This window comes from Telopea speciosissima, chromosome 7 (genome assembly GCF_018873765.1).
Source record: "Telopea speciosissima isolate NSW1024214 ecotype Mountain lineage chromosome 7, Tspe_v1, whole genome shotgun sequence".
NCBI classification, from domain to species: Eukaryota; Viridiplantae; Streptophyta; class Magnoliopsida; order Proteales; family Proteaceae; genus Telopea; species Telopea speciosissima.
The window spans coordinates 49,319-67,435 of record NC_057922.1 but is presented as its reverse complement, the minus strand read 5'-3'; the positions used below and the strand labels follow the sequence as shown (position 1 = coordinate 67,435).

Genomic DNA, 18,117 nt, shown 5'->3' with positions numbered 1-18,117 from the left:
AACTTGTAGGTGGTGTTTTGGGGTGAAAGGTTTGTGAGATTGTGGGTGGTGTTTCAGGGTGGCCTTCCATGGCTTCGGGTATGAAGGCCTTCCCTCCTCTTCCTTCTTGTGGAGGAGGGAAGGTTGCTCTAGATTTATGGTTTCGTTTAATGTTGTTGGGGATAGGGTGCTGCTTACTGAGAGTGTGCCTCTTTTGTTGGAAAAGGATATTGCTATAGTTTCTGCTGAGGTCAATAGAAGGATGCCTATTTTGGAAGAATTGATTGTGAATGGGAAGTCATCATAATTCATAAGGTGGTGTGGTTACTGATTTGGAGCTTCTATAATATCCAGTAGATTTAGTGGAATATCTTCCTTTAAATAATGAGATTTAAGTTTAAAAAAACATAAAATAGAGAAAGAATTGAAGTCCCCTCCATCTAGAGTTCGGAGAGAAACTGACATTATTTTTCCTTTAACTCTCTCCTTAGAGCCTTCCTGTGATGCGTCCCTCGAGGCTAACAACTCCTTTGTCGCCTCTTTGGAAGAACTCCCAATAAAACACTTTAAAAATCATAAATTTGTTGAAAATCTTTGTTTTTTTCCCTCCTCGATTCCAAAGATTCTGGCCTATTCTGGGCCGATTTCCAACCAATTGTGATCCAATTAGACTTATAATCATTAATGGAGGTTGATCTCATGTTCGAATCCGGGTTTTTAAATCTTGCAAGGACGAGCTAGATGTAGTGTTATTATTATTAGTAGGGTATTATTATTATTATTATTAAGGTGTGTGCGGTATATTGCCCTTGTGCCCAGGCACAGGGGTGTACGAAATTACCGCCACACCCCCATGATTTTCCACCTTTCCATGGGATGCAACGGTCATTATGAGATCCCCTGAGTCTGGGCACAAGGGCAGTGCATCACACACGTCCAGGGAACATCCTTTCTCCCAAAATATAAATATCCACCTTCACCCTTCTGGTGGGAAGACTTCTGTTGCAGTCGTAATGGGCCTATTCCAAGTAGGCCTGAAAATGACGTGGATTTTTCTCTCCAAAAAAAGCCCAGTCCATTTCTCTAATGAAAAAGCCCATACCATGTTTGATTTTGGGTTGGGCCACAAAGTTTAAGCTTACTTTCTTCTTTCCGCTCTTCATGCTTCATGGAGAGAGAGAGAGAGAGTTGGTGCAGCCTATGCTATCAGATCAGAGACTTTTTTCCTTCATTTTTAAAGGATTATTATAACACAATATACAACGGGAGAAAGTTCTCTGTCCGGGAGTGTGGCCTATGCCAGCACTCTCATGAGTCTGTCTTTCTCCTCCCCATTTGAAAAGACACCTCTGCCCCCTTGTTTTGAGGAGGAGAGAGATAGACACATGGGGATGCTAGCATAGGCCACACTCCCGAACAGAAAACCGCTTCCCATATACAACATGTTCAATAGCAGGGGAGGGGATCTACGCTGGTGGGGGTGTAATGGATTGAACTCCTCTCTGGATGTCTAGCTCGGGGGCAGATGGAGACAAGTGAATGGGATGCCGATCGAATGGCACCCCAAGCTAGGAATGATGCACATCACATGTCCATCGTTTGTGCATGATTCCCAGCTTTGAGGTGCCGTTCGATCGGCGCCCCATCCACTTGTCGGTATCTGCATCGTTTGCGGTGTGTTGTAGAGGAGCCAGATCCATAAGTAAAGGCATTTACACACCAACCAATGAGAGCATGAAAGGACCCCCATGGCAACACAAGGATGCATGTCGATACATGACTTGGCAAATTCTAGATCTTACCTATCTTTCCGATTATCAAAATTGCCACATCATCCTAACATATATTATTACTAGAAGTAATATGGAGAGAGAATTATCTAATATCTATACTAAACTTTGTTGTGTAGGGGTCATTATACCTTTTACTTCTAACTAAATTAAAATTAAACAAATTTAGCTTTGATTTGGTAATGATTTTTATTTCAATTTTATGAGGTGATTTCTACTTTGAAAATTGTTTGGTTTGATTTTTGCATTTTATTTTACATCATCAACAACAACAATAACAAACTCAATCTTATCTCAACTTAATGGAGTCAGTTATATACTTAAATGGATCCAAACAAAATAATATACGAAAATTGAGGCCCAAACAAAAAAAAAGGGGGGGGGGGATGAGGAGATGGGAAAAGAAATGGAAAAATTGACAGATGAAAGGTAAGAAATGAAAGGAAAAATGAAAATAAACATATGAGAATTGAGTTTTCTTATCAAAAAACTTTTAAGTGTGGACCTTACATGCATGGTCGTGTTTTACAACTTTGGGCAAGAGACCGTTTTTCCTAAAAGTTTTTTACGAATTAAAAGATTTCATGGAGAGGATGCCCCACGATGCAAGTATGGGGAGGAATCTACACGCCACAATAATGTAAATTTTTAGCCTGATAGGAAAAAGTGAAAAACTATACCGTACTGATACAAACACTTACTAGTTTGGTTTTGGTTTGACCTCTTATGAAACCAATAGGAGATCAGCTCGGACCGGCAAAAGCGAGAAACTAATCCAAAACTAGAAAAACCCAATAAAACCGAAAACATCATAAAGAAAATATATTTTTCCATTATTTTTAATGTGCATGTATGGAAAATGAAAAAAAACCAATAATGAACCCATAAGAACCCATTAATTCAATCCGATAAAAAATCAAATCAAACTAGATCAAAATCGAACTTTATCTTAACGGTTTGATTTCAATTTGGTCCAAACTCCAAACAACCAACCAATTGACAACACTAGGTCAGAACAGAAGATAATGTATGAATGTAGACCCTACCTACATCTCATCATCTGAGTGGGCAGTGGCACACAATACGATCGAAAGCCGAAAGGTAAGGAAATCTGATAACCTCTGGCACACTGAATCCTGACGTATTTACCAATGTTCTAAAATCTTCAGAATATTCGGAGCTCCGAGGAGGTCCACGTCAACAGATTTTCCAGCTTTTACACAGAATATTTTTGGGGACTTATAGTTGGACGCCAGCAGGTCCAGTTACCAATGATGAAAGCTGCGGCGTGGATCTCAAGTAACTAAACCAAACAAACCCAACCCAATCCAACCCAACCCAACCCAACAGAGGATCCATCCCCAAACTCTTCTCTCAATTTCTCGTTGTGCCCTCTGTGGGCCCAGAAATTTAAAAATAAAAAATAATATATAAAGCTTTACTATTAATATAAAATTGGAATATTCCTCGTTAATGATCTATAACGTTTCCGATAATCCCGTCGCTCGTCACGTCGATATTTCCTTAATAAGAAACCCTTAAAAAAGCATCTATTATTTCCCTTCACAAAATCCACTCGAGTATCGGGTCCGGGTTTTTAAAACCGGGAATCAGATTCTGAATCAATCCCAATCTATTGATTCCATCCAATCGATCTGAATCAGGGATTAAAAACATTGAACTGGGATTTAGATCGGCCACTAATCAGCTTGTATATCCATTAGGGTAGTTTTCGTACAAGGATCAATCCAATTCACATAAACCAGAATCAGGATTGCCATTGGCGATTCCAATCTTGAGCGACCAGAATAAGGGTTTAAAAATGCGAAATAGGGATCTCAATTGACCTGGGTCCAAATATTTTAGGCATTTAGGGTTTTTTCCATACAAGACCGGGTGAACCGGATTGGCAGAATGGGGAGAACCAGGACCAACAAGAATTTGACTGATCTGATCAAATTCTTAAAACCCTAATCCGAATAAGAGAATCTGATCTATTATTGATTGCGACTAATCTCAATTCTGGTTGATCTGGATGGACCAATACCATTAAAAAAACCTAGGGTTAGGAAACTTTGGGCCGATCCTAATGGATTCCAATTTGATATTTTAATCCCTGACTTGGGTTAGGCAACTTTAGGCCGATTCTGACTGATTTCTCAAAACCGATGGATTCAGATGGATTCCAATCCGGATTTGATTGTGGGTTTTTTTTTTAACCCGAGTGAAGCTTTCTATTTTTAGTCATAGATAAGGAAGGAAATTAAGAAATAAACAAAAAAAATTGACAGGCTGTGTGGTCTGGTGGTGGTGGTGGTGGTGTCGTCATTGTGTCTGTCTGGCACTCTGGCTGGATTTCTAAAAAATTTCAAGGGATGTAGAACAATTGTCGGAAACGACAGAACGCCGAAATCGCTCTATTTCTCCCATAAATTCTTTCTCCGAATCTCATTTACGACGTCCTCTGATTAGGTTGTTTTCTCTTTAGTATCTGTTTTCGCAATCTCCCTCTCAATTGCAGAGGAGATTGTGTGTTTGTGGAGGAGATAAATAACAGAGTAATACATCGATCGATGGGGGGATGTGCGACTAAGCCCAAGACCTTGAAGGGAGACGAAGATTTAGCACCGGCACCGGAACCGGCACCCGTCAAAGAGGTCTCTGAAGCTAAGGAGGTTGCCGTTGACGGGGAAGAAGCAAAATTAATCAGCCATGAAGAAGGAGCGGAGATCCAAGGTGAGGAGAAGAAGGTGACTGATAAACCAGAAGTTGGCGATGGTGAGGGTGATGATGTTGTGAAGGTGGACGACACAGCCAACAAGCCTCGCTCTCTCAGCAACTTGTTCAAGGAGGTAATTCTTTAATTTTGATCTTCTCTTCTCTTCTTTTTTTTTTTTTTTTTTTTCTCTTCGTTTAATGTATTAAATCATTAATAGATCCTTCACTTTCTGAATTTCTTAATCCATTAATCTTGTTCGGTTGTCAAACAGAAACTAAAAAAGAACATGAACAAGAACAGATCGTACTTAATATCTTGATTCAATAAGTTCTATTGAATTTCTTGTTGTTTCTTCCAAATTAATACTCTGCAAAAGGAACCTAATTAGAGTGTTAATATTTTTAAATCTTGTTTTCCTCAAAAGCTTCTCTTTTTTCTGTTCAAAATCAATGAGATTTCAATTTCCAGAAAGAATTATTAAAGCCAGAGAACAATCTTCCAGCTCAACACCATTAGGTCTCTCTCTGTCTCTCACACACACGCGCGCATGTTCGTTCGCAGGCTCTAACGTTCAGAGCTTTACTATGTTTGTCGTGGTCTATTTTTTGTCGGTTATTCCGTGTTTTGTTAACAAATAGTGGGACCTTGCATATCCATCCGTTTGATCAATCTAGCGGACGGTAGAGAAGAGTTTCCTCTTTCTTGAGTTTTTGTTTTCACACACAGTAGGCCAAGGGGTACGGATACAGTCGTGGTGGTCAGTCGCACAGTTGAAGCTGCACGTGGTGGAGGCAGCCTGTTGCCAGCTCCTGAAGGTTTGACAGTTATATCAAAAGAAAAAGGACAGGAAAAAAATTCAAACATTGGATACTTTCCAAATTATGTTGGAGCGATGGAGACATCCCAACAATAAGTCTCAAAATTTTTCTTTCAATTGGAAAAACAAAAAAGGGGAGAGTGTATCTACCAAGGAATTAAAAAAAAAAAATTAAAATTTCATGTGGGACTAATGTTCTGTTTTGCGTGGATATTCCAACAGTCTGATACCATTTGTTAAGGTTTTGGGTCTTTATCTTCAAAAGTTAATTATTAAATAAAAGATGCCTAAGTATCTATTAATTCATCCACATTCTCATTTATGTCTCATGTGAAAGATTATTTTTCTGTCTTATGCGTGGATATCCCAACAGATTCTTCTTTTAATTATACATTATACCTTCGTCTTTTGAATCCTTGTTTATAGATTCAAGCTACTGAGTTCTAGGCGTTGGACTATTAATCTATCTTTGCAGGGTGAGGAAGATAAAGAATCATCAGTAAATGATGAAACAACCCAAAAAGAAGAGCCCAAGACCGAGACAATCACCAAGGAAGAAAGCAGTAGTTTCCCTGAAGCTGAACAGACTGCTACCACGCCTGTGGCTGAGGTGAAATCCACCCTACCCGTCGTCCCTGCTTCTGAAACAGTCGAAAAAGAAAAAACAGTAATCGCTGCAGCTACTGACGTTCAACAGGGAAAAACTGAGAATGAAGAGGAGAAAGGAGTTGTTGCCAAGGATGTTTAAGTGACAGAGCAGGCAAAAAATCGATGATGTCAGCAAGAAAGAAAAACCTGATTTTCCGGCTGCACCTGTGGTTGCTGAAGAAGTTACAGGAAGCAATTAAAGATGGATCACAGGAAGTAGTCACTGGAGATATCCCCATTATTATCATTTTGAATGTCTTGTTTCTATCGTTTCCGCAGTATTAGGATGTGTCATTTGTTTGATTTATTTCATTTTCCTTTTTTCATTCATTCAGTTTGATTATAGATTCTTCAATTTCTTTACATTTTGTATCCCCCCCCTCTTCTGTTGTTTCTTGTTTTTGGCTTCAACTTTTAAGAGGACATAAAGGTATGTTAGATGGCGCATTATTGATTGTCTACCTATTCTCTATAAGCCTTACCATCTTTTTAGCCCTGGCTCTTTACCAGAATGCACTGCTTCAGAGGTCCCAGAATGACCTGGCTGCCTCATAGGAACCACTATTTAAAAGTTCCATAGCAAATGACTATTTCCACTCATTTTCTTTCCCAAGTAAAAAATGAAAACAAGTACACAACAAGACTTGATTGAAAGCCCAAAAATCACAAAATTAAAGAGTCATTCACTTTGAAATTAAGGAAAACTTTGAGGCTATGCCTGTGCCATATATGCTCTGCAATGGGGGTAAAAGAAAAGGAACTCCGGAAGAGAAAGGGGAAAAAGAAACCTCATATGATGTACTCACTACTCTGCATTTAGGTACAAAATTTTTTATTCAGATTATTGTCCATGCTACCAGACCCCACAGCCAAAGAATCCGAAAAAGTGGTTTGAATTGGCTGTAAGGTCTTGGCTGGGGACCCTGGAGCTATTTTATCACCTATGACAAAAATTCATTAATTGATATGAATATGACTATGATATAGTGGTTTGCAACTCTGGTCCTGATCTTATTTATTTAGGTTTATTAGTTGAACAGACACAATATTGCCTCACTTTCTGTAATTGCTATTCCTTTACCTGATCACCAAATTTAATAATCTTCCACCATCCAATTATTAGAAATTACCTTCATCATTCTGAAGATATCAAAAGTAAGGAAAAGACATAAAGAACGAATCTGTCTATTCTGTTCAAAGAAGGTAGGGAATGCACATTTGCTTTTATGCCGTATGGTTGTGCTTGTGAATAATGATCTTTACTACTATCATTTCACAGTCTAAAATGGTCCCACTAAACCCTCTATTTAGGAAATTTCGGAACTATGTTGAAGAGATGTGCCTCTAAACCAACCCATTTATTCTTTTCTTTTACTTTTATTGAGCTACAAGACTATTCCAACCGAATTGGGGGGCAGGGGAGGCAAAAAACAAAAGGAGACTTAATGATAATGAGCTAAAGATGTAGCACACTCAAAAAAAGCATGATGACAAAGCTCCAATTGTGAATTTTAACTTCTAAATGAAACTTGGACAGTAAAATTGCTTTTGAAGCTTCAAATATTAAACATAATTTTTCTTTGTGGGTGGGGGAGGGAAGGTTTGTTCTAAAGATATGTTCATGTGTAAAAAGTTAAAGCAAAATACACTTGAACATCCTCTGAACTTGCTATTTTCTGTGTGTGGATCTCTAAGGTGAGGGACTGAGGCCTAATTTAGGGCTTTAAATCCCCATACATGAGGCAGGTGCAGCTGAGAATGACACCCTAGGGCTCTAGCTATGGAGGCACCCACTAAAAATGTTAACTGAAATGCTTTAGATGTAAGTTTATCCATAATCGTTATTTTATCAATGGTCTCACTTAATTCATCAAATATTTTGTGAATTTAAGAGAAAAATTGCCACATTTGGCTACATGGTTTTTTAATCCGGTCATTAATTGCTTCTATTTTTGACAATTAAAGGCATTGGATAGTCAAGCAGTCAGATTTTCTTCTTGCAGATCTAGTAGGCCTTGAAGCTTTTGAAACCCACTTTACCTAGGGCTTGAATGCCTACAAGCTGGATCTTACCCTTTCAAGGGAGAACTATGCATGTCTACATTAATGATGCTGTCTGCCGCAAGGCCACTGTATTTTCTCTGAAGAATGGAGTCTTTTCAGCAAGTATTAATGGCATTTATGCACGTTTAGATATGATTCAAGTATGTATAACGATCAGGGAATCAGTACTCAACAGTTAGAAGATAACTATAGAACTCTTCACTCTCAGAGAAGTTATAAACCTTTTATCATTCTGTAGTTCTTGCATTGGTTGGATGATCTGGGTAATGATTGGAGTTTCATACACATGAACAGTCTTGAAGTTTGAGAATTATGAGCTTGGAGACAGATGCTAATGCAAGTGCATGATGTCTACCACACAGGCATCTGAATGGTTGACCCCAAGGATGAATGGATCTAGCTAGTTAGAAATGGTAGGGTTACCACTAATATGAAGTTTCAATTCTATATCTATACTATTCTACTTAAAAAACACATGCTAATTTCCAAGAAAAGGACAGAGAGTAAGTGCCAGTCCCTCTCAAAGGGTCAGCAAACTAGAATAAATTTTGCCATGACACAGGTTACATATTTATGGAGGGGCAAAAATGAGGATTTAGTTTTTCAGATATTGGGTTCAGTAAATTTAGTGCAAGGCATCTATCAATACAGTTTTGTTACTTCTTAAATGATTAACTATCTGAAGATGGTGCAGTTCATTCCTCAATTGAAGAACTATCCCCTAAACTAATTGCTTTCAATGGCGTACTGAAGGGGGGGGGGGGGGGGGAAGGGGATAAACATCTTTTCGGAGCTATGCTCTTGTTAAAACCACAAAAGTAGCAAATCATTTAACGTTTCAGTTGTAATCCCGTTGTCTCTGGATCCTGTTCTAAAGGCAAGCTTCCAAAAATATTGCATTCATGTACTACTAATAGGAAAAGCACCTGAACCCTTTTCCATCTTTTTAACTTTTACCCTAATGGGGAGATGTACCCTTTGTTATCAGTTCAAATCAGTTCATGGTGCATATCCACTCAACAACCTTAGTGGTTTTCAACAGTACTAAAGTTGATGTTATGGGCTGGGGTCCGTAGAGTTGTGAGAGTAATCGAATCTTTGTTTCTAAGTACATATCCATTCCCTTTAGAGAGAGAGAGAGAGAGAGAGAGAGATTTTCCAATGACTGCCACCCAATTGAAGTAATGGTTAGTGCTCCTTTGATTAGTCTACAAGACCTGAGCACTTCCCAATTTGGCGAAAAATATCAGTGCTAGGTGGTTGGTTGGTCTTCTATACCTCTGCACACAGGACACGAAAGAGTGTTATTAGGTCTCTGTCTGTCAATGCGGTTCAGAACTTCCTGGGCTAAAATTTGACCCGAACCGACATTGTAAGACTTTGGTTGTGCTAAAATATTCCTGTGCAATTGATGTTTCCCATCACTATAAATTGAAGAGTTTCTCCATCTTCAAAGCATCAAAAGATCCAATAGTTGCAACATGAAGAATTTTCATGGGCTTTTTGTGCTCATGGAAAGCCACAAGCCTTATATTGCATTGCTTTCCATACAATTTGTGTATGCTGGCATGGCTTTGTTCTCAAAGGCATCAATTGATAAAGGAATGAACCCTTATATTTTTGTAGTTTATCGGCAAGCATTTGCTTCACTTGCCCTGGCTCCATTTGCTTTCCTTCTAGAAAGGTACCCAACAGTTACCACTTCTTTTATCGTATGTCTTAAGTCCAAGATATGTCCTCATGAACTTGTTTTTGTTAGTTTTATTGACTTATTTCTTTCTTCTCATTGCCCCTTATAAATGTCTAGGAAGAAGGCTCCTCCGCTCTCATTTATCCTACTGTGCAAGATCTTCTTGGTTTCTTTATGTGGGTAAGTTGGCTTTGCTTCTGAAATTCTGTTATGATCTCATGACACAATTGTGTGGACACAAGTTGCAACATTGAGGTCATGTGTTTGGCATAATCTTAACCTTCCTAACCTACAACGAAGTTGAAACTCGAGTAAGGGCTCAAAATTGGATTTCTATGGATTTTAGGATTACATTGAGCCTCAATCTATACTATGCTGCACTCAACTACACCTCTGCAACATTTTCTGTAGCAACCACTAATGTGATCCCCGCCATAACCTTTATTATGGCTGTCTTAATGAGGTAAATATAAAGATAACCATTTTGGAATTCATTTCCCATGCTAAATAGATCAATTATCAGACTTTATTTTTCATTTTTTTATTGTTCTTACAATCTTTTCCTTAAATATTTCAGGATAGAAAGCATATCTATAAAAAATCCGTATGGGGTGGCCAAGGTGTTGGGTACTGTTACATGCGTTTCGGGGGCTTTAATAGTGGCTTTGTACAAGGGTCCTTCTATAAAGTTTATGAATTGGTATCCATCAGTTCACAAAGATTTTTCACATTCATCTGTTATCAACACTAGTCTCAAGATGGAGTGGGTGAAAGGCTCTCTTATGATGCTTTCTGCTAACACAGCCTGGTCATTGTGGCTTATTTTGCAGGTTCTCTCTATCTTAATCCATTAGATTCTTACTACTACTTCTCTCTCTCTCTCTCTCTCAGTAGTACATATGGATGAAGACCAAGCATTGGCTTGGATGCCATGTAATCATTATCTAATGATCAAGGAAATCACTGTGAAGTAGGGCCAAAGGCTTGGATTGAAAAGTCATATACCTATCTGGTTATTATGATTACATACCCTCTAGGCCTATATAACAACCTCATTTTTGTGTGTGTTTTTATTGTTTCCAAATGAGAGTCATCTTTTAACAGATGTTCTATTTTCTCAGGGCCCCATTATCAAGATGTATCCAGCTAAACTACGTCTGACTAATCTTCAATGCACCTTTAGCTGTATTCAATCAGCTATACTGGCTGTAGTTCTAAACAGAAATCCATCTTCATGGAAGCTTGGGTGGGATGTTCACCTTCTTTCGGTCTCATACTGTGTATGTTTCTCAACCCCTGTTAAGTAGTTAATCTGAGGAAACTGCAATTGCAGTGTAGATTATTGTGTCAAAAAATTCCACAGTAGATCTACATAGTGGCTTAGTGATGTTTGGTGTTCTGGTGCTCTACCAGAAAAGTCACAATGGCCTCACAGGGCTCTGTTTGAATTATCACTTCAACCCCATCTTTTTGTAGGATATCAAGACTCTGCCACAGCCAATCAGTAGGGGGAATTAGCTTGTAGTAATGACAGGTTTCCTTCAAGCCTTTAAAGACCTGCATCTGCGGAGAGGGATTGAAGGAATGCCTCGAACAGGGCATTGCTAGCCCTGTAGTGGCCTTGAATTTCCTGTTTTGTTAGGTTCTCCATCAGCAACCAACATTCTTTACAGTAATAGGGCATTGCTTAAGGTTCGAACTAAGCTTGAGACATCATTTCAACCTTCTGTTGTTGCATCACACTTAGAGATCAGTGAGTCATTTCGGGAGCTAAGGCTGTTTCTTCAAGGGATTTTAGTTTCTAGTTCACTAAACAGACAAGACCTTTTGTTTCTCAGTAGTTGATTTTATTTGTTTTCAACTAATATGGCAGGGTTTTGTTGTCACTGGGATCACATACTGGTTACAAGTTTGGTGCATAGAGAAGAAAGGACCAGTCTTCATAGCCCTCTTCACTCCACTTGCACTGCTTATAACTGCTATCTTCTCAGCATTCATGTGGAAAGAGACACTGCACTGGGGAAGGTTTATACTTCCATTTAACTCTAATTATGTTTGATATTAAAGATTTGTTTTTTCCTCCAGAAAGAAACCTGGTGGAAGGTCCATTGGGTGTTGAGATTTTTAAACAAATTTCCATCAGCCAAGTTGCTGAGCTTTTCTGTTGAATGCACAACATGAGTGAGTCCTTGTGAAATTTGATAAGAGAATCAATTTTGATGGCAGTGTTGGTGGGGCTATATTGCTAGTGGGAGGTCTCTATAGCGTTTTGTGGGGGAAGAAGAAAGAGAAAGAGGTGGAAACAGGTGGACCAAATGAACCAAAACAGAATGAAGCCAAAGAAGAGATCAGACTGGAGTGCATAACACATCAGTAATTAGTGGATATAGGATGAATAAAAAGGTGCTGAATTGAAGGACTTTGCCTAAGCAAACCCATAACCCAAATAGTTCTCTCCATGGAGAACCTATTGACCTACCATCTTAAACAGTTCCTTCTTTTTGTCCTTCTTTTGTTTTTCTTTTCCTTTTAAGCTTTCTTAAATGTGTTCCCAAATTTATAGTTGGTGGTGTTACTAGCTTATGTAAGAAAGAGTATCCTTAAGAGAAATGTAAATATGTGGTTTTATGGTTAGTAATTAAACTTAGTTAAAGGTGGTTTATGATCATTCATTAAGTTCAGCTTTTGTCATGTTGAATAGTGATTAATTCACATTACAAAGCAGGTCTAACCATCCCTAGTTCGGCCAAATCATCAATTTCTTAATACACTAGTCTTGGCATCTATAGTAAATGTTTGGGCTATTCATTTGTTGTGCTACTTGGCTTGTGCTGGGAATGGTTAGCCCTTCTCAGCCCAATTATATAATGTACTGCCAACCAAACCTGGCCCAACATTACCATTAACATTAGTCTGGGTTTAGATAGAAAGCTATTATTGGGGCCGACCAGACTTTTTTCAGATCTGCACATGGGGTGCTTTGGACTGATTGAAGAATAACAAACTTACAATTGATGTGATTTTGAGGTTATGCCTTACAAGATTGATGTGATTTTGAAGTTAAAAAAATAAAGGGCTAAAGGCTGGGCACAGCTCTCTCTCTCTTTCACACACCTTGGAAAAAATCCCCCTTCCCCTCCCATCCCAGACTATCCCTATTGGTTGAGCCGCTAGCTTGAGGTAAGCTAGCAATATGCCGGATCCTGCTCCTCTCCACGGAATGGAGAGCCCAGTGAGGCATCTGATGACTGGGTTGTGTCGTACATATTCCAACGGTTGATTGGGTGCGTGTTGAGATGTGTGCAATCCAACCCAGCCGTCAAATGCCTCATTGGGTTCTCTGCCATAAATAAATTTGGGTTTTTTACAATTACCATCCCAAAATCTTTATTATCTACTATTACCCTCCAAAAAACTTTCAAACTGTTATCCCCCTCTGATACATACTAACCACTAATTGACCCCTACCGTTACATTTTTGTAACGGTGGGAGTTAATCGTGACAGTGTGCCGTTGTCACGAATTTTCTAAGACCAAAATGCCCTTTTGGGATGGTAATTGTAAAAAAAAAAAAAAAAACCCCATCACCGTCCTTCTCCTCCTCCTCCTCCTTCTTCTCCTTCTTCTTCCTCCTCTTCCTCCTCTGCAACCCCAAAATGTGTCTGCCATCAAACCAAAATCAAAAACCTTGGACCGATAGAAAATTCAGGTTTTTTCCAGGCCTATTTGAAAAACCCAATTAAATTCTCACCCACTATAAGTGGTGTCTGGAGTACCCTGACAACGAACTCCTCATTTACCATCAAGTCCATCTTCTCCAGGGTTGATTCTAAAGGCTCCTCCAAAGTACTTTGAAGAACAGATACAACATTCTCGAGTTGTTCCAGATCAATCTCGGGTATTTCGGCCATGGTTTCTTCTATAGATTCTTCTGAGGCCAAACTGCTCACTCGATCATCACCATCAACAGTCTCACACGATGAAAAGCCTTGGTCTTCACCTTGAACAACCTCTTTATCGGTAGCATTTTCGTAGATTTCCGACGAAGCATCCAATTCATGAGAAATAAAACTAGCCTTCTCTGCAAAAAGGACTGAAGAAGACTTTGAATCCTGCGAAACAAAACCAGTTTTTTCATTAAGAACACCATCTCTTTCTGTAGGTGAAGAAGCACCTAATGAATCATGAGCTTCGTCACTTGAATCAGGACTATTAGATGCTGAATCAAGAGAGAAAAACCTAGGGCTTTGATAAAGGGGTTTGGTTTTGGAGACCTAATTTGAGAAATGTGAAGATGCAAATCGAATTACAATTGGGGCTTTCAATGGTACCACGTTTTGAAGTGAAGGAGCTAAACGGCTTGAACATCTGAAGAGAAGAGCACCAGCTCTGAATCTCCACATCTCTCTCAGTCAATGTTACAATGCGTGGGTTTTGGAGGAGAAGAAGGAGAAGGAGGAGGAGGAGAAGAACGGTGATGGTTTTTTTTTACAATTACCACCCCAAAAGGGTATTTTGGTCCTAAAAAATTTGTGACAACGGCACACTGTCACGACTAAGCCCCACAGTTCCGGAAATGTAACAGTGGGGGTCAATTAGTGGTTAGTATGCATCAGAGGGGGGTAATAGTTGTTTGAAAATTTTTAGGGGGATAATAGTAGATAGAAAAGATTTTGGGATGATAATTATAAAAAACCCAATAAATTTTGAAAATGTTAAAAAAAAGAAAGACACAAATTAAATAATAATAATAATTTTTTTAAAGTATAAATAATAAAAAATACTTATCTAGTGCACAAGGCTCTGCCACTATAGGGTTTGGGGAAAGTCATAATGTATGCTGTCTTGTGCCGAGGTTACATGATTTGCTATCAAAGTCTGCTCATGAGCCAAGTATTTTGAGGTTCTTCCTTGAAGACTTACCCCCTGAGATCCAGCATTGTATGGTCAAAGATCTTAGGGTCTAAGAAACCTAAGGTGTGGTTAGGGGCTTTTCCCCCTTGCCCCATGATTTTGTATTCTTGTCATTCTTGTATGGAGCATTGTTCTCTATACCGCAGCGCAAGCTGCGCCTAGGCACATGGGGGTGGGCGCATTGACCACCCTGCCCCCTGCACAGGTTGTCCATGTGCCTGGGCGCAACCTGTGCTGCAGCATAGAGAACATTCTCCCTTCTTGTATTTACATCATAGTCTTCATGGTGTCTAGGCGTCCCAATACATTGGTGAGGAGGGGGGGGGGGGGGCTGGACTGGGTGCAAGACCACACCATTTTCCCCATAGCGGAGGGTACCTTGGCACCCTCTCTCTCTCTCTCTCCATCAATCTCCTGCTCACATGAAATGATCTCTTTGCCTCTATTAATGAAACTGTTTCGTTACCGCTCATTGGTGCTCCTTTATGTTACTTGCTCATGAACTCTCTCCCATATACTAGTGATCCAATCACAACTACTGCAGCAATGATATTTCAATTCTAAATAGTTTTTTATTTAAATAAAAAAAATAATGGGCTTTTGGGTATAGTTTTGTAGGCTTGTCAAATGAGGTCATGGCTATTTAAGAGTGTTATGGGCTGGGTTATAGCCCATATTCGCCCATATTATCGAATTATTATTACTTATATATATATATATATACCCCTATCTTTTAGGGTAATTGCGAGGATAATAGTTTGCTCGATCACCTTTTTGTCTTTTTTCCACAAGTATTGCTCACTCTTACCCTACCCGTTACTGCTTATTGGTTAAAAATGCCTACTATTATGAGTTGGGCTTTAAGTTCACGTACGTAAATGTACGAGAACAGCTCACAGCTGTCAAGATGGAATCCCTGTGAGCCGTTCTCATATACTCTCACACGCTCACGTACATGAACATGAGCTGGACTCTACTATTATCTTCCCCTGTTGCTTATAGAGTAAAGAGTGTTGCCCCTACAGCTTTGCCCTACTTGGCCAGATTATCTTTATCTATTAAAACCTATTCTATGAAAACGTACCAAACACAGCCTTAAGCTAGAACCAATCTTAGACACAAAAAAAAGGTAAACTTTGTTCAGATTCACTGCATTTATTAAAAACAAAATAAAGTTTTGTTTAGATTCACTGCATCTTTTACTTCTATAGTCACAACCCACTACTTTCTGTAGTTCTCAGGACTCGATCTGTATCGTATGCAAGTTCCCTTCTTCCTCTTCTTTTTTGAAAGAGAAGTTAAGAAATTAACCATTCATCTCCAAAGTCTAGAAATTAAGACTGTGTTGCTGGGAACAAACACTACCATTTCCATTGCTTTATATATATATATATGATGGGGAAGACACAGAATAAAGTCAAAAGAAAAAATGAAAAAAAGGAAAGGTCGGGAAGGGGGGGAGGTGTAAATTAGGTGGGATGAGTGATATATGAAGATACTTCAAAACTTTGAAAGTCATGGAATAAATAGTTGGAAAATTAAAATTCTAACTAGCTCAATTTATTAAGTTAGAAATCTTTTTAACATATACGAAGTTTGTCAAATGAAACAAGTATATGATTTTTATTTTATGGGAGAGCGTTCTCTATGGGGGAGCATGGCCCCTGTGCGTGCACGAGGGCCAATGAGAGCACACATAGAAACATCTTGGGTGGCGGAATTTCCAACTTTTATAGGGGTGGGGAGGTTATTTCATCCCCCACTGTGTCTAGGCGTGGGTGGTACACTCCCCACAAAAAACTTTTCTCCTTATTTTATAGAAAACAGGAATACTAAAATGTCAATGCGCTAATTTCTGTGTACACCCTTTCACAGCATCTCACCCGTGGATTCTACATACTCTCTCTCCTTGTTAAACCCTGTTGGAAATACAACAAAACCATACATGATAACACATGTAAATAAGGGAGAGAAATGATGTTGATGTTGCATTCAAACAACTAAGGCATTAGGGACAATGGCAGAGAAGCGAAGAGAAAACTAAGACCTAAATTGCCTTTTAAAGTTAGGGAGGGGGTAGGTATGTTAGCGATATATTGTATGCTAACACCTTATATAACTATCTCTTTCTTCCCTCCTTTGAAATGACTCCCTTACCCTTCAAAGGGATGAAGAGAGAGATAGACACATATGGTACTAGCATACCTCCAGCCTTTTCCCTTAAAGTTATTAGCTAGAAAAATGAGCAAAATCAATGGGTGTTTCCAAAAGACATGCCCAAACACCATGTATTTTCTCAAAAGATATGTTTGTTGACCATTCAAACATGTTTTCTAATAGTCACACCTATTAATTACTTAAGTGCATATTAATAAAAGGCATAATTAGCCTTCAAAGGCTCTTTTGAAAATAAAATAATTATTTTTAAAATTATCTATTCTAAAATCACTTAAAATTCCAACAAAATTTCTAGGCATTACTTTAATTGATGGTGGGCTTAGGAAACTTTATATATGTGGCCTATGAAAGTCTCTTCCATAATATTAGTGGGTCGCCATCCTATGAACATAGAGCATAAAGTGGTATGGAAAATTTTAAACTTGGTTCCATTAAAAGTTAGTGTAGCATATCTTAAATGGGTTTTGTTCCATTAAATTTTTAAACTTGGTACGTTCCATTAAAGTTAGTGTAGCATCTTAAATGGGTTTTGGTTGCACTATGGCGAACAACTCCCATAAACCTCTAATATTCTCCTCCATCCAATAAGAGTTCTTTCATTATAAGTTCAAGTATGGAAATTACATATATACCATTAATATAGGTTTAAAATATCAGTTTCCTAGCCAAATTTTTGTACTTTGACCAATGCTTTAGGGCTCAACATGGCTCAAGCACAAAAGCACATGTAAATCCATCAAAATATAAGTTTTTTTTTTTTTTTTTTTTTTTTTAAAAAAATAAAAAAATCAGATTCCTTATGCTTCTGATTTGAGTGAAACAAAAAGAAATCCAAATGGGTGGAAACATCAACTAATACACCATTCATAGTTTAAGTGACAACTAGCAGACAATACCCCCCATATTTGAAAGAAGACTACTTAGCACCCCAATTTTAGTCTTTCTTCAAGCAAAAATGGATTCTAACACTGTTAAGTGCTCAAAAACTTTATCTTACACAAAAGTTAATATTAAAAAAGAAAAAAAGGATTTTCATTCATGATCTCCATACTTTGTGTCTTTGACACGCAAGTAGCTAGTAGTTCAAAATTAAGTGATCCATAATTTAAAGAGAATTGATCTAAGTTTTCTCTGGAGGTGGCAGAGAAATCTCTTTTTCACTAGTGATATGACCATGTGATATACTCACGGATCCCGATCCTCTACTTTCGAACTGCCCCTACTATTGTGTGCCCTAGACACATAATATAGTCATAGAAAAAAAAGGAAGGGTCATGGGTACATATATGGGTACTTCAATAATATATACCACTGTAGG

At 38.5% G+C, this 18,117-nt stretch overlaps 2 protein-coding genes across 2 annotated transcripts; both read left to right on the top strand.

Moving 5' to 3' along the window:
- Positions 1 to 4,290: 4,290 nt before the first annotated feature.
- LOC122667248 (putative surface protein SACOL0050) lies at positions 4,291 to 6,053 on the top strand. The gene is made up of 2 exons (XM_043863495.1): positions 4,291 to 4,621; positions 5,781 to 6,053. Exons 1-2 carry the CDS (start codon positions 4,343 to 4,345, stop codon positions 6,051 to 6,053), a joined length of 552 nt encoding a protein of 183 aa, XP_043719430.1. The 5' UTR covers positions 4,291 to 4,342.
- Positions 6,054 to 9,394: 3,341 nt separating this feature from the next.
- Positions 9,395 to 12,202, top strand: LOC122667199 (WAT1-related protein At1g43650-like). The gene is made up of 7 exons (XM_043863435.1): positions 9,395 to 9,701; positions 9,825 to 9,887; positions 10,054 to 10,170; positions 10,285 to 10,537; positions 10,829 to 10,987; positions 11,581 to 11,732; positions 11,934 to 12,202. Exons 1-7 carry the CDS (start codon positions 9,499 to 9,501, stop codon positions 12,082 to 12,084), a joined length of 1,098 nt encoding a protein of 365 aa, XP_043719370.1. The 5' UTR covers positions 9,395 to 9,498; the 3' UTR covers positions 12,085 to 12,202.
- The last annotated feature ends 5,915 nt before the right edge of the window (positions 12,203 to 18,117 follow it).

What these genes read in the sequence shown, in the direction of transcription:
- LOC122667248 (XM_043863495.1), top strand. Translation starts at nt 4,343, where the DNA reads ATGGGGGGATGTGCGACTAAGCCCAAGACCTTGAAGGGAGACGAAGAT. An exon ending in TCAGCAACTTGTTCAAGGAG is followed by an intron (nt 4,622 to 5,780) that starts GTAATTCTTTAA and finishes CTATCTTTGCAG; the next exon opens with GGTGAGGAAGATAAAGAATC.
- LOC122667199 (XM_043863435.1), top strand. Translation starts at nt 9,499, where the DNA reads ATGAAGAATTTTCATGGGCTTTTTGTGCTCATGGAAAGCCACAAGCCT. An exon ending in TTCTTGGTTTCTTTATGTGG is followed by an intron (nt 9,888 to 10,053) that starts GTAAGTTGGCTT and finishes TATGGATTTTAG; the next exon opens with GATTACATTGAGCCTCAATC. An exon ending in ATTATGGCTGTCTTAATGAG is followed by an intron (nt 10,171 to 10,284) that starts GTAAATATAAAG and finishes TAAATATTTCAG; the next exon opens with GATAGAAAGCATATCTATAA.